The sequence below is a fragment of the Bos indicus genome, chromosome 11 (genome assembly GCF_029378745.1).
Source record: "Bos indicus isolate NIAB-ARS_2022 breed Sahiwal x Tharparkar chromosome 11, NIAB-ARS_B.indTharparkar_mat_pri_1.0, whole genome shotgun sequence".
NCBI lineage: Eukaryota > Metazoa > Chordata > Mammalia > Artiodactyla > Bovidae > Bos > Bos indicus.
Window position 1 is genome coordinate 21,121,716 of NC_091770.1, and position 16,556 is coordinate 21,138,271.

Consider the following 16,556-nt stretch of genomic DNA (forward strand, 5'->3'; position numbering starts at 1 on the left):
TAGAAATAGCTCTGGCTAAGAGATTGTGCCTGGGGGGGAGTAAAAGTGTAAAACTCTTGTATGCAATCAAAGTTAAGATGCTATCAGCTTAAAGTAAAATGTTATGTCTTACATTAGCCTCACAACCAAAAAACAACCAAACAAAAACAACCAAACTAAAAATTACACATTAAAAATCTATAGTAAGACAGAAACTATAAAAGAATACAATTTAAAAAAAAATTCTATAGTAGATATACAAAAGATGAGGAGGAAAAAAAAAAATCAAAGCATACCACTATAGAAAATCATCAAATCATAAAGGAAGACAGCAAGAGAGAAAGAAAGAAACAAAAGATCTTAAAAATGCTCAGGAAACAACAATATGGCAGTAAGTCCTTACTTATCAATAATTACTTTAAATGTAAATGGACTAAATTCTCCCATCAAAATACATAAAATAGTTGAATGGATAAAAAAAATAAGACTCAACTACATGCAGCCTGCAAGAGAATAGCTTCAGCTGCAAAGACACACAGACTGAAAGTGAAGGGCTGTAAAAGATAGTAAATGCACGAGGAAACGAAAAGAGAGCAGGGGTAGCTATACTCAGACAAAATAGCCTTTAAGTCAAACACTCTAACAATAGACAAAGAAGATCATTATACAATGATAAAGGGGTCAATTCATCAAGAGAATCTAACAATTACAAATATTTATGCTCCCAATATCAGAGCATCTAAATATATAAAGCAAATATTAACATAATTGAGAGGAAGTAGCCAGCAATACAACAAGAATAGGAGACTTTAACATCACACTTTCAACAATGGTCTGATCATCCAGAAAGATAATCATCCAGTAAAAGAAAAATTCAACTTGAACTATAACAGACATACACAGAACATTCCATTCAAAGCCACATGAAATATTTTTCAGGATAGATCATGTGTTAGGCCACAAAACAAGTCTTGACAAATTTAAAAGACTGTGAACAAATCAAACATCTTTTCTGATAACAACGGTATGAAACTAGAAATCAATAAAAGAAGGAAAACTGGAAAATTCATAAATGTATGGAAATTAAATAACATGCTCCTGAACAACCAGTGGGTCAAAGACAAAATCAAAAGGAAATTTTAAAATATCCTCAAACAACTGAAAATAAAAACATAACATACCAAAAATTATGGGATGCAGCAAAAGGAGTTCTCTAAGAGGGAAGTTTATCACAATAAATGTCTATGTTAAGAAAAAGAAATGATCTCAAATAAACAACCTAGATTTACATCTTAAGGAACCAGAAATAAAGAACAAACTAAGCTCAAACTAAGTCAACTAACTACACCCAAACTAAGTCCAAAGTTAGTAGTATGCGTAACAGGAACACCAGAAGAATAGGAGAGAGAGAAAGAAAAGAACAGAAAAAAATATTTAAAGAAATAATGATAGAAGACTTATCAAATTTATTGAAAGACAATAACCTACACATACAGGAAGTTCTAAGGACTTCAAATAGGATAAACCCAGAGATCCATAAATAGACACAATATAAAAATGCTAAAAGTTAAAGACAAGAAGTCTTGCAAGCATTTAGAGAAAAACAACTTGTCACTTACAGATATAAACCCAGTAAGATCTGCTTTACAAAAAAATACTAATAGGAATTTGTTTAAGTTGAAGAAAGTGACCCTAGATGGTAATCTGAACTCACACACACAAAAAAAGGAGCACCAGTAAAGCTAACTATGTAAATATAAAATAAAATCAACCCCCCCCAAACCTACCAAACAGTGTACATCCATATTTTCTTCTTTCTTCACATAACTGATTTAAAAAGAAACCGTATAAAATAATATGTATATGATGTAATAGTGGGTTTGTGATATGCAAAAATGTAATGTATTTGCTATAACAGAACAAAGCAGGTTGGTGGGAGCACAGATGGACTGGGTTAATAAAATGACTACAGATGGTAAAGTAATAACTATAACAATGTACAGTTGGGGATGCAACCTAAGGTTTCATTGACAGATGAATGGATAAAGAAAACATGGTATATATACACAATGGAATATTAGTCATGCTATGCTATGCTAAGTCGCTTCAGTCGTGTCCGACTCTGTGTGACCCCATAGAGGGCAGCCACCAGGCTCCCCCGTCCCTGCGATTCTCCAGGCAAGAACACTGGAGTGGGTTGCCATTTCCTTCTCCAATGCATGAAAGTGAAAAGTGAAAGCAAAGTCGCTCAGTCGTGCCCGACTCTTCGCGACCCCATGGACTGCAGCCCACCAGGCTCCTCCATCCATGGGATTTTCCAGGCAAGAGTACTGGAGTGGGGTGCCATTGCCTTCTCCAATATTAGTCATAAGAAAGAATGAAATAATGCCATTAGCAACAATATGGATGGACCTAGAGATTATCATACTAAATGAAGTAACTCAAAGACAAATACCATATGCTATTGCTTACATGTGGAACCTTTACTGCAAAAAGGAGGGGAAAGGCATACAGCTATACGAAAGTAACATTTCTATATATTACCAAAATTGAGTTAGTATAAATGGGAAGTTGACTCTGATATGTTAAGAGGTATATGACAAATCCTGGAGCAGTCACTAAAAAGTAAACCAAAAATTCAAAAAATGTAGTGAAAAAAAATCACTAAAGAAATTAAAATACTGCATTAGGAAATATTTATTGAATAATTTAATGCAAAAGAAAACAGTAAAGTAGGAACAGTGAAACAAAATAGACATGAGACATATTGACAACTAAAAGTAGAATGGAAAAAATAAATCCCACTATACCAAGAACAATATTAAATGTGAATGGATTAAACAATCCAATCAAAATACAAATTATTAGTGAATAAAAACAAGATCCAAGTATATGCTGTCTATCACTTTACATTCAAAGATACAAATAAATGAAAAGTAAAAGGATGGAAAAAGAGAAATCATGCAAACAAACCACAAGAAAGCTGCAGCAACTACGCTGATATCAAACAAAATAGACTTTAAAGCAAAAAAAAAAAATCTTGTTAGTGATAAAGAAGAACATTTCATAAAGATAAGAGAGTCAGTCCATGAGAAAGATGCAACAATTATAAATATACTGTACCTAATAACAGAGCACCAAACACATCAACCAACAACTGACAGAAATGAACAGAGAAATACACAACATACAACAGCAGCAAACTGCAATGCCCACGTTCAGCTACGGTAAAAACACCCACACAGAAGGTGTTGAAGACTTGAAACACAGTAAAAACCAACTGGACCTAAGAGACATCTACAGAAAATTCTACCCAACAAAAAATATACATTTTTCGTATGTGGACAAGGAAAATTTTCCAGGATAGACAATATACTAGCCTATAAAACAAACTTTAATAAATTTAAAAAGACAAAAATTTAAAAAGTATGTTTTGCAACCAAACTAAAATGAAATTTGAAATCAAAAGCAGGGAAATAACTGGGAAACTCACAAACATGCAGCAATTGGACTAGGTCTCTTGATATTCCTTTCTTCAAAATCCTTTATAATTATACATATTTATTGTTTCTTTGATGTTTATCTCCCGACCCTCCCCCAGCCCCCAAAAGCTCTCTGAAGGCAAGGAGTATATTCATGTTGATTACTGCTGTTCCTCTAACAGTGTATGGCATATAACAGGAATTCAATATGTATTTGAGGAATAGCTGAGGGTTGAATAAATTACTGATATGAGAATGGAGAGCCATTCATTTATTTATTCATGCCACAAATATTTATTGAACACTTATTAAGTGCTAGATTCTAGGGATACAACAGCAAAGACAACAAAACTCTTGCCTCATGAAGCTCATCCTCTAGAAATTAAGATGACAATAAACAAATATACAATATTAATTAAGTGCTATGAAGGAAAAAAACTGAGTCTTTTTGCAGATAGAGTGGTCAGGTAAGAGTGGTCATCTTTCTGAGGTCATATTTGAGCAGACATGTGAACATGCAGAAAATGAGTCATGAGATATTTGTAAAAAGAACATTCTAAGCAGAAGCAATAGTAGGTGAAAAGGGTCCAAGTCCAGAATAACATCTTCAATGCAGTGAGCTGAACAGTGAGGAGTCTTGTGGGTCTGCAATGTAGTATGCAAAGGAGATGAGGTCAGAGAGCAGAGATGGCCATATAAGCCCTAGGAAGAACTTTGAATTTTACTCTAAATATAATAGAAAGTCAATAGAGGGCAAAGGCAAAAGCTTGGTATGACTGACTTCGGTTCTAACAATTACTCGAGCTGCTATGTGAAGAATAAAATGACTGTAGGGAGGTGAGGAGAACCAGGAGGCCAGTTAGGAGACTACTGTAATTGTGCAGGTAGGAGATGAAATGCAAAACTAAGCAAGTTGGACTGCGGAGGGAACAAGTACAGTTGAAAAGCAACCATAGAGTCTCAGTGCATTTTAATGGTAGATGAATTAGATGAAAGGTATAAGAAGTGTCTAGAATTACTGTAAAATCTGAGGTCCTAGCTTAACTAGGTGAATAGGGGTTCTGTGCTCAGCCATGTGATAAGAATGGGAATGTGAAGTGAAGTGAAGTGAAGTCGCTCAGTCGTGTCTGACTCTTTGCGACCCCATGGACTGTAACCTACCAGGCTCCTCCGTCCATGCAATGTTCTAGGCAAGAGTACTGGAGTGGGTTGCCATTTCCTTCTCCAGGGGATCTTCCTGACCCAGGGATCGAACCTGGGTCTCCCGCATGGCGGGCAAACGCTTTACCATCTGAGCCACCAGGGAATGGACAGGAAATGATAGGGAGTGTCACAAGTTCAGGATGGATGTTACACTGGAGATGCCTTCTAGACATTCAAATAGAAATGTGTAGAACACAGTTGGAAATATAAGTGGGCATGGAGGGGAAAGATTATTTCAGTTAATTCTGTAAAATTCCTAGAAGGTAAATATTATTTTCTGTATTTTACAGAGGAGGAAACTAGAGTACAGATAAATTACACAACTTGTCCAATGTCACTACTATAGAAGCAAACCCTGGAGCTAGGGTCTGAAATAATCCATTTGACTCCAAAGCTGAAATTCTCTCCCCCATACTTACCTTTTACCCCACAAACATGTACTTTGTATCTTCAATTCAAAATTTAATGTTAAGCCAGCCCTGCTTTGATTTGTGCCTGGGCCTTAATTTATAAAGGTGACTGAGTGCTGACACAGAGAGATTAATACCATCAAAAGAAAAAGTTTAACGTTACTTACAGCTCTCCTAAAAAGGAGAGGTCTGTCTGTTACCGTGGGCCACGCCAGGGAAGCACCTGTGTCAGGAGCAGGCAGAAAGGAGTAAGGAGAAGGCCACCCCGCATCCTTTCTTGGTTTTCCCATGGGAAAGAAGAGGCCAGGCAGGGAAACCAGCTTACCACTGGCTACTTTGAGTAACTCCCGCAGGCTCTAAGGTCTAGGGCTTGTCCCTAGTTGCCTGGTACTTGGCCCTGGACTGATTTAGGGCAGGTGAACTACAGGCTTGGTAGTTAGACAAAGGAGGTTGTTGGAGCTAAGGCAGGCAGGATTGGTTGGTTTGCATATGAAAGGCATGCTGTCAGATTAATCGTTAATTTGCTAGCCCGGGGAATGGCAGTTTTTCCCTGGTCGGGCAGGCCCCATAAGACGCCAAAACATCAGAAATCCATTTAGCCTGGGAAGATCTCAACTATCTTTATTCACCGTGGACACGAGAACCTAAGTTTGGCTCCCAGAAACAGAATCACCAAGCTGGGCGCTGAAAACTGACCACAAACCATTCCCCTCCCAGGCAAATCTCTGACTGACCCCATATATCCAGCTCCTTGCAGATACCCAGACCTGGTATCTTTCTTCCAGCATACACTGTAGCCAATTCTCTCCCCAAACAGCCACCAACTGGAGACGGAGCTAAGATACAGGAAACGAGCCCGAGGCCCTCCAATTCAACCCTTTATCTCGCAGAATTCAGCTCCCCGGCCTCAGCTGTACAACCCTCAGCTGTCGACCCAGGCCAGGCCTGGTCACAGGCCTAGGATCCTGCTGCTCCAGACTCACCGGCCCCTGCCAGACAGGCTGGATCCCACCGGGCCGGGAGGCTCCTCAGACCCTGCCCACTGCGGGAGAGGCTGACGGTGGAAAGGTCCGCACACTGACCACCAGGGAGACGCGCGGACCACGCACACGGACACACATCCCTCGTCCTCGGAAGGGGCGACCGTCCCGGGTTTGTGGCGCTGCTTCCCGGGCCACCTGTTCGGACGTGGCGCCCAGCGGCCAAGGGCCCTGTCTGGGCGCTGCCTCCCACCCGGACCTTACCTGGAGCGGCTCCGCAGCGGCCCAGCTACAGCGGTACAGCCCTGGCGCCTTCTGATTGGCTCAACCTCGGCCCCCCCCACCCCATATTCGCTTCCGGGTGAGAGGTGCCTGGTCGCCTAGCAACCGTGTCGCACCCGGCGCTGAAGTACGGCTTCCTTTCCTCCAGGCCACGGAGCTGGCGGCCCAGGGAGAATCGCAGAGTCCAGAAAATCTCTCCCGCAGCCCTGTGTCAAGTGAGTGCCCCATCCTCTCAACGTCTCTTAAGCAGAACTTGCAGAGAGCCCCAGGAGCGGGAATCTGGAGACCTGGGTTCTAGCTGTCATTTGGCCGTCGATTCGCTGTTGTGACACATTAGGCCAGTGCCAGCGTACTGCCAGTCTGCACCTCTTAGGTTCCCTTCTTCTAGCTCTAACATTCCGAAGTTTCGGGTGTGGAACCATTTAAGGGCAATTGACACAGACACACTACAGTAGGGATAGACCAAGAGCGTTGTGGGGGCTCTAGGGATAGACCAACACACCCACCCACCCACACACACACACACTTTCACAATCTATGGTAAGGATAGACCAACACAGACACACACACACACACACACACACACACACACACACTTTCAATCTACAGTAAGGATAGACCAACACACACACAGACACACAGACACACTACAGTAGGGATAGACCAACATCCCCCCCCACCCCCACACACACTTTCACAATCTATGGTAAGGATAGACCAACACAGACACACACACACACACACACACACACACACACACTACAGTAGGGATAGACCGAGAGTGGTGTGGGGGGTCCTAGAAGAGTCTGGGGATGAGGGGAAATATGAAAGGTTTGTCAGGTGATACCTCTGTTTTCCTTTATGCCTCTTTCTGGGAAAAATATTCAGCCTTGTATTCCAGTTCACTAATTTACTTTTCAACAGTTTTCATTCTGCTCTTCAGCCCTTCTAAGGTGGTATATTTCAACAGTTCAGTTTATTTCAGTCACTCAATTGTGTCTGACTCTTTGTGACCCCATGGACTGCAGCACGCCAGGCCTCCCTGTCCATCACCAACTCCCAGAGTTTACGCAAACTCATGTCCATTGAGTCAGTGATGCCATCCAGCCATCTCATCTTCTGTCCCCTTCTCCTCCTGCCTTCAATTTTTCCCAGCATCAGGGTCTTTTCAAATGAATCAGCTCTTCCCATCAGATGGCCAAAGTATTGGAGTTTCAGCTTCAACATCAGTCCTTTCAATGAACACTCAGGACTGATCTCCTTTAGGATGGATTGGTTGGATCTCCTCGCACTCCAAGGAACTCTCAAGAGTCTTCTCCAACACCACAGTTCAAAAGCATCAATTCTTCGGCGCTCAGCTTTCTTTATAGTCCAGCTCTCACATCCATACATGACCACTGGAAAAACCATAGCCTTGACTAGATGTATCTTTATTGGCAAAGTAATGTCTCTGCTTTTTAATATGCTATCTAGGTTGGTCATAACTTCCCTTCCAAGGAGTAAGCGTCTTTTAATATCATGGCTGCAGTCACCATCTGCAGTGATTTTGGAGCCCAAAAAAATAAAGTTTCTCACTGTTGCCACTGTTTCCCCATTTATTTGCCATGAAGTGATGGGACCTGATGTCATGATCTTAGTTTTCTGAATGTTGAGCTTTAAACCAACTTTTTCACTCTCTTCTTTCACTTTCATCAGGAGGCTCTTTGGTTCTTCACTTTCTGCCATAAGGGTGGTATCATCTGCATAGCTGAGGTTTTTGATATTTCTCCCTGCAATCTTGATTCCAGCTTGTGTTTCATCCAGCCCAGTGTTTCTCATAATGTACTCTGCATATAAGTTAAATAAGCAGCGTTGACATACTCCTTTTCCTATTTGGAACCAATCTGTTGTTCCGTGTCCAGTTCTAACTGTTGCTTCCTGACCTGCATACAGATTTCTCAGGAGGCAGGTCAGGTGGTCTGGTATGCCCATCTCTTGAAGAATTTTCCATAGTGTATTGTGATCCACACAGTCAAAGGCTTTGGCATAGTCAATAAAGCAGAAATAAATGTTTTTTTGGAACTCTCTTACTTTTTCAATGATCCAGTGGATGTTGGCAATTTGATCTCTGGTTCCTCTGCCTTTTCTAAAACCAGCTTGAACATCTGGAAGTTCAAAGTTCATGTACTGTTGAAGCCTGGCTTGGAGAACTTTGGGCATTAGTTTACTAGCATGTGAGATGAGAGCAATTGTGCGGTAGTTTGAGCATTCTTTGGCATTGCCTTTCTTTGGGATTGGAATGAAAACTGACCTTTTCCAGTCCTGTGGTCACTGCTGAGTTTTCCCAATTTGCTGGCATATTGAGTGCGGCACTTTCACAGCATCATCTTTTAGGATTTGGAATAGCTCAACTGGAATTCCATCACCTCCACTAGCTTTGTTCATAGTGATGCTTCCTAAGGCCCACTTGACTTTGCATTCCAGGATGTCTGGCTCTAGGTGAGTGATCACACCACTGTGATTATCTGGGTCATGAAGATCTTTTTGTACAGTTCTTCTGTGTATTCTTGCCACCTCTTATTAATATCTTCTGCTTCTGTTAGGTCCATACCATTTCTGTCCTTTATTGATCCCATCTTTGCATGAAATGTTCTCTTGGTATCTCTGATTTTCTTGAAGAGGTCTCTAGTCTTCCCCGTTCTATTGTTTTCCTCTATTTCTTTGCACTGATCACTGAGGAAGGCTTTCTTATCTCTCCTTGCTATTCTTTGGAACTCTGCATTCAAATGGGTATATCTTTCCTTTTCGCCTTTGCTTTTTGCTTCTCTTCTTTTCACAATTAAATTATTCATTTCCTAAATTGTTAATTATTTTTCATAAGTTTCTACTCCTGTCTCGAGGCTGCTGGACTCTCCCTTTTTGATGATGTTTAAGTCTTCTGCCTATTTTGTTTATTAACTCTGTTTCCTCAGAGGAGATGAGCTTCCAGCCTTTCATAACTGGCACTCAGGTTAGTATTCCAGTTGAAAAGATCAGTTCTCTTGTCCCACTCATAGAGATTCTGACTCAGTAGTGTGGAGTATCGGAGAAGGCATTGGCAACCCACTCCAGTACTCTTGCCTGGAAAACCCCATGGACGGAGGAGCCTGGTAGGATGCAGTCCATGGGGTCGCTAAGAGTCAGACACGACTGAGTGACTTCCCTTTCACTTTTCACTTTCATGCATTGGAGAAGGAAATGGCAACCCACTCTAGTGTTCTTGCCTGGAGAATCCCAGGGATAGGGGAGCCTGGTGGGCTGCCCTCTATGGGGTCGCACAGAGTCGGACATGACTGAAGCGATGCAGCAGCAGCATTGTGGAGTAGGGCCTAGGAACTTGTAAAGCATCCTAAATGATTCTAGTGCATGGGCCACACTTTGAGTAACATTCTAATAGGCTGTTGTTCTAGAAGTTATAGTTTACTTATCATCTCCAATATATGTTTTCTTCAGTATTGGAAAAAATTAGTTTCTAAAGTTTTAATCCACTGAATGTCCCAGAGCTCTGAGGCATAGATTCCACTCCACCCCTGCCCCCCAGGCCTGTGGTTTTCTTTTTTCATTTTTAACCTGGTCTTCATTCCAATCTCATTCTGTTTAGACCCTACTCCTTCCCCCGCCTCTTCTCGCTTACTATCTTTTTTTTCTATTTCTTTCTACTGCCAATTCTGAGATTGCTCACTCTACCTTACCTCTGTGAAATAATCAATAGATCATATACCCAAGAGAAATAAAAACATATGCTCATACAAAAAATTATACATGAATGTTTATAGTAGCATTATTCATAACAGCCAAAACTGGAAACAACTCAACTGACCATCAACTGATGAATGGATAAATAAACAAAATGTGTTATTTTTGTACCATGGACTATTCAGCAATAAAAAGTGATAAAATACTAATACATGCTGCAACATGGATCAAACTTGAAGCTGAGTGAAAGAAGCTACTCACAAAGGACCACATATCGTATGATTCCATTTCTATGAACTGTCTGGATTATGCCAGTTCATAGAGACAGATGATAGATTATTGTTTGCTAGGGTCTGGGGATGGGGTTGGATAGGTTTTAGGGTAATAGAGAGCAACTGATAATATGTACAGGATTTCTTTTGAGGGTGATTAAAATATCCTAAAATTAGATTGTGACAGTTATACAACTTGAGTATGCAAAAACAAATGAATTTTGTATACTTTTAAAGAGTAATTTTTGTGGTATGTGAATTATATATTAATACAGCTGTTAAAATAAACAAATAAAAATAGATCATCTAGACAAAATTATTTCCCCAGAACCCTACACTCGACTATGAAAATGCCAAGTAAACATGAATATAAAGTGAGTATCTGGTTGGCTCTTAAAGCAAATTTGTTATAGGTCTTATAATATAAAAATGTTTAAGTTTGAGATTTCCCTGTGGTCCACTGATTAAGACTTCACCTTCCAATGCAGGGGATGTGGGTTTGATCCCTGGTTGGGAAGCTAAGATCCCACATGCCTCGTAGCCAAAAAACCAAAACATAGAACAGAAACAATATTGTAACAAATTCAATAAAGACTTTAAAAATTGTTCATATCAAAGAATAAAAAACTTTAAAAAATATGTTTATGTGATTTTTCTTAAATCTTTTAAAACAGCTCCAGAAGTATTTAAGATAAACTTTATATTTCCAAATGGAGACAAGTATGGTAAGCATACATTTCAATTACTTTTTCCTATATAGATTAAAATTAAATAGCTTAAGAGTGCAAAACTGAGACTGTCACACTTGATAAAAGTACTTTTGAGATATTAACTCCATTAAATAAAATCACACAGAAATACTGATGGAGAGAAAAAAAGATACTAATGGAGGAAGAGATTTTAAATCTTTAACTCTAAAGTATAGACAGTGTGCCTTGGAAACCTATGGGAAGGCCATAGCCATATGTCAGTCTTCCAGGCCCTTGAGTCAATGATTTAAAGGTCCATGGAGCACCTCATCTCTGGTCTCATTAGTTTTAGTTATAGGAAAGCAGAGAGACCCACTGTGATGCAGTTTTGATTAAGCCTGAACATACTTTATTATTTAGCCAAACAGGGTTCTCGTTTATAATCTTCAGTATTTCTCTCTTACTTAGATGGGGACTGTATAAGAACATCTTCTGGAGTCATTGAGAGAAATGGAATAGGTATTCATACCACTCCTAATGGGATTGTCTACACAGGAAGCTGGAAAGATGACAAGGTATTATTATTGTTTTGAATATTGACAGTGGATAAGTAACTCTGTTGGTTAAATGATTCCTGGCATTTCACCATTTCAAAAAACACGTATGAGTAAGCCATGCAATAAAAATAACAAATTATTATATTTAATATATATGAATATAAGGAATAGTATGAAACTCATTCAGAGAGCTGTCATCATCTTTCTCATTTCCTATTCGTTAAACAAACTAAACTCATTACAGAATTTTCTCAATTAATCCTTATAGCAGCCTAATGAGTTCAATATCCTTGATATTGCTATTTTACAATTGAGGGAAATTAGGCTCAGATTCGGAGAAGGCAATGGCACCCCACTCCAGTACCTCTTGCTTGGAAAATCCCACGGACGGAGGAGCCTATTAGGCTGCAATCCATGGGGTCGCTAAGAGTCGGACACGACTGAGCGACTTCACTTTCACTTTTCACTTTCATGCATTGGAGAAGGAAATGGCAACCCACTCCAGTGTTCTTGCCTAGAGAATCCCAGGGACGGGGGAGCCTGGTGGGCTGCCGTCTATGGGGTCGCACAGAGTCGGACACGACTGAAGTGACAGCATAGCATAGGCTCAGATTTCTTGCCTAGCTAGTAAGTGATGAAAGAAAAATATGTTCTTGGGTCTGCTTGAATACAAATTTCTGTTCTTCACAACTTCTTTGTGCCATTTCTGGGCTAACTAAACTGGTTGGCCTTTAAGATTTTCGATATATTCAAGGTATCTTGAGGAGCCCTGTTATTATCATTATGGACCTGCAAGATGTTCAAGTGCCCCAGATCAGAAACACTGACTTTGTCAGCTTCACAGAGACAGACATAAAAAGGACAATGATAAAAATATTGTCTTATCATTGTGGAAATAAAGGGTGATGCAATGGTAGATTAAATAATAACTAAGTGGATGACAGACATATGTGTATACTTCTTAGAAATACACTAATGAAACTGAAGATTAGTTACTGAGGTCATTTCCTTTGTTACAAACAGATGAATGGTTTTGGAAGACTTGAGCATTTTTCAGGAGCAATATATGAAGGACACTTTAAGGACAATATGTTTCATGGACTGGGAACTTATACATTCCCAAATGGGGCAAAGTACACTGGAAATTTCAATGAAAACAGGTGAGTTTAAAATAAAAAGTCACTGTAGTCTAAAAGTTATTTTTCAGGCATATTTGCCTAAAAATTTAATGCTAAATTTCTTTTGTAATGTATTTAGTTAAAATATACTTACATTTTAGAAGAATTGTTGGGTTATCATTTTGGGGGAAAATGTTATGAGAGAGGCTAAGGCCATCATGAGCCTCCAAAACATATCATTCCTGCTGCTGCTGCTGCTAAGTCTCTTCAGTCATGTCCGACTCTGTGTGACCCCATAGACGGCAGCCCACCAGGCTCCCCTGTCCCTGGGATTCTCCAGGCAAGAACACTGGAGTAGGTTGCCATTTCCTTCTCCAATGCATGAAAGTGAAAAGTGAAAGTGAAGTTGCTCAGTTGTGTCCGACCCTCAGTGACCCCATGGACTGCAGCCTACCAGGCTCCTCCGTCCATGGGATTTTCCAGGCAAGAGTACTGAAGTGGGGTGCCATTGCCTTCTCCGATATCATTCCTAGTGATAATCTATTAGATTTTTTCATTTATTTTCTCTTGACTTCTTTATTCCTATGGAACTTTTTGCAGTCATATTAGAGAGGGAAAGTTTGTTGCAATTATTGAGAAAATTTAGGCCAAAAATTATTTTTGCTTGAAATATCTTGATAAGGTTTTTTTATAGTTTTAAATTTTATTTTATATTTTCTTCCAGTTTGAGATGTCATTCATATACAGCACTGTATAAATTCAAGGTATATAGCATAATGATTTGATTTACATATATCATCAAGTGATTACCACAATAAATTTCGTGAACATTCATCATCTCACATTGATATAAAGTAATAAAAAAAGAAAAATATTTTTTTCTTGTGATGAGAACTAAGGATTTACTCTCTTAACTTTTATAAATAACATACAAAAGTGTTAATTATATTTATCATCTTGTACATTACATTCCTAATACTTTATTTATCTTGTAACTGGAAATTTGCACCTTTTGACCACCTTCATCCAAATCTCCACCCCCACCCTCACACATCTTTATAAATTTAATCCTCACACCAGATATGTCATCCAGAGGTTTCGTGTTAATTTATAACTACCCCCTTATTATTTCCAGAATTAAAAATGCAACCTAATTGTTATGAAGTGGTTGATACATATTGAGGAGGGTAGAAAAGTGTTCACCTCTTCTGTTGCCAAGTCTGTGATGACAGCATATAAACTTTTCCCACTGATATTAATAAAGGGAGAAAACTCTAACCCATGGGATAAAGGTCTGTTTGGTTCTGTGAAGTGTATTTTCACCACTCCAAATAGTCCAGAAAACACCAGCATAGAGCATAGTATCTCAAACATAGTTGAAAATCAATAAACATCTGTTGAATAAATGAACTAAGTCAGATAACCAATATAAACTTTTCATTTTGTGACTGTTCTGGTTTTGTCTAAACTAAGCATATGTAATCCTAAAATCTTAGACGTAAAAATTTGTATAGTGACAATGTTTGTTGGAATAGTAGTATTTTTTTTTGTAGGATATAAAAACAGGATGTCAGATTTTAAATCAAAGTTTGAAAGCAGAATGATATAATTCTTCAGACATAGTATATAATATACTAAACAGTCTTATACCTGGACTGTAAATTTCTAGTCTTGTTAATGAACACATTTATTTTTTACTGTTGCAGGGTGGAAGGTGAAGGACAATATACTGATATCCAAGGACTAGAATGGTGTGGTAACTTTCATTTCACAGCTGCTCCAGGCCTGAGGCTAAAGCTCCATATGTAGATAGCCTACATTAAAGTTTTAATGTGGCAATTGCAGCTTTTACTTGTAAGGAAAACAACTAAATCTGTCATCTGAAATAACTCATACACTATCTATTTACTTTTGCCAATAAAACCATCACTCATTTACACCTTTTTGAACTTTCTTTTGATCATCTTATAATTAATTTAAAATAAATTATGTGGTACTTCCCTGGTAGTCCAGTGGTTAAAACTCCGTACTGGTACTGTAGGGGGCGCAGGTTTGATCCCTGGTCAGGGAACTAAGATAGCACATGCCAAAAAAAAGAAAAGAAAAAAAGAAAGAAAGAAATTATATGATTCAACTGAGAGTTTGTGTGTTCATTTTAATATAAACTATGCAGATCTTGACAAAGTCAGTTTCCAATCCTGTACCTGAATTTTGTCATCTTTAAAAAGTATCAGATCAGATCAGTCGCTCAGTCGTGTCCGACTCTTTGCGACCCCATGAATCGCAGCACGCCAGGCCTCCCTGTCCATCACCAACTCCCAGAGTTCACTGAGACTCACGTCCATCGAGTCAGTGATGCCATCCAGCCATTTCATCCTCTGTCGTCCCCTTCTCCTCCTGCCCCCAGTCCCTCCCAGCATCAGAGTCTTTTCCAATGAGTCAACTCTTCGCATGAGATGGTCAAAGTACTGGAGTTTCAGCTTTAGCATCATTCCTTCCAAAGAAATCCCAGGGCTCATCTCCTTCAGAATGGACTGGTTGGATCTCCTTGCAGTCCAAGGGACTCTCAAGAGTCTTCTCCAACACCATAGTTCAAAAGTATCAATTCTTCAGCACTCAGCCTTCTTCACAGTCCAACTCTCACATCCATACATGACCACAGGAAAAACCATAGCCTTGACTAGACGAACCTTTGTTGGCAAAGTAATGTCTCTGCTTTTGAATATGCTATCTAGGTTGGTCATAACTTTCCTTCCAAGGCTATGTCTTAAAGGAAACTATCAAGGAAATGAAAAAACCTTTCACAGAATAGGAGAAAATACTTGCAAAATCATATATCTGATAAAGGTTTAGTTTTCAGAATATATACAGAATTCATATATAAATATACAGAAATAAAAAGACAGCCCAATTTAAATATGGACAAAGGATTTGAATGGATATTTTTTCTAAGAAGATATACAAATGTCTGATAAACAAACAAAAAGATATTCAACATCGTTATTCTTTAGGGAAATACAAAGCAAACCCAAAATAAGATGCCATTTCAATCGCTAGGATGGCTATGTTAAAAAACACATAATAACAAAGATTGGTCTGGTGGGAATGATAAATGGTACAGCACTGTGGAAAACAGTTTCTCAAAAAGTTGAAATATAATTATCATATGTTCCAGCAATTCCTAAGCATGCACGTTAAGAGAATTGACTTATATACAAATGTTTATAACAGCATCATTCATATCAGCCCAATACTGAAAACCCAGATGTCCCTCAACTGCTAATGGGTAAATGTGATTTATCTCTACAGTGGAATATTTTTCAGCCACAGAAAGGAGTGAAGTACTGACATATGATATAGCATAAACCAGCCTTGAAAACATCGTACCAAGTGAAAGAAAGTGAAAGTGAAGTCGCTCAGTTGTGTCCGACTCTTTGCAACCCCGTAGACTGTAGCCTACCAGGCTCCTCCGTCCATGGGATTTTCCAGGCAAGAGTACTGGAGAGGGGTGCCATTGCCTTCTCCAGAGGATCTTCCCGACCCAGGGATCGAACCTGGGTCTCCCGCATTGTAGGCAGACACTTTACCATCTGAGCCACCAGGGAAGCCAACGAGTGAAAGAAGCCAGTTGCAAAAGGCCACATATAATACTGTTTTATGTGAAGTATCCAGAACAGGCAAATTCATAGAGACAGGAAGTAAATTAACAGTTGCAAAGGAGGGAGGAGTTGGGAGGCATTGGGTTTCTCTTTCAGTTCAGTTCAGTCGCTCAGTCGTGTCCGACTCTTTGCGACCCCATGAATTGTAGCACGCCAGGCCTCCCTGTCCATCACCAACTCCCAGAGTTCACCCAGACTCATGTCCATCGAG

At 39.4% G+C, this 16,556-nt stretch overlaps 2 protein-coding genes across 6 annotated transcripts in view; one reads left to right on the plus strand and one right to left on the minus strand.

Moving 5' to 3' along the window:
- DHX57 (DExH-box helicase 57) overlaps positions 1-6,395 on the minus strand; it is a 60,311-nt gene extending 53,916 nt beyond the window's left edge. For 4 of the 5 annotated variants that reach the window (XR_011569220.1, XR_011569221.1, XM_070798526.1 and 1 more), the window contains exon 1: positions 6,058-6,312. The gene's annotated coding sequence lies outside the window, so the exon portion shown is untranslated. The other variant, XM_019970028.2, reaches the window with a different exon arrangement.
- On the plus strand, positions 3,188-14,623 carry MORN2 (MORN repeat containing 2). The gene is made up of 7 exons (XM_019970031.2): positions 3,188-3,315; positions 5,965-6,351; positions 6,421-6,551; positions 10,997-11,047; positions 11,480-11,586; positions 12,592-12,728; positions 14,393-14,623. The coding sequence occupies exons 1-7, from the start codon at positions 3,188-3,190 to the stop codon at positions 14,493-14,495; spliced, it is 1,044 nt and encodes a 347-aa protein (XP_019825590.2). The 3' UTR covers positions 14,496-14,623.
- Positions 14,624-16,556: the final 1,933 nt, after the last annotated feature.

What these genes read in the sequence shown, in the direction of transcription:
- MORN2 (XM_019970031.2), top strand. Translation starts at nt 3,188, where the DNA reads ATGCCCACGTTCAGCTACGGTAAAAACACCCACACAGAAGGTGTTGAA. An exon ending in GCAGCGGCCCAGCTACAGCG is followed by an intron (nt 6,352 to 6,420) that starts GTACAGCCCTGG and finishes CTTCCGGGTGAG; the next exon opens with AGGTGCCTGGTCGCCTAGCA. An exon ending in GAAGCTGGAAAGATGACAAG is followed by an intron (nt 11,587 to 12,591) that starts GTATTATTATTG and finishes TGTTACAAACAG; the next exon opens with ATGAATGGTTTTGGAAGACT.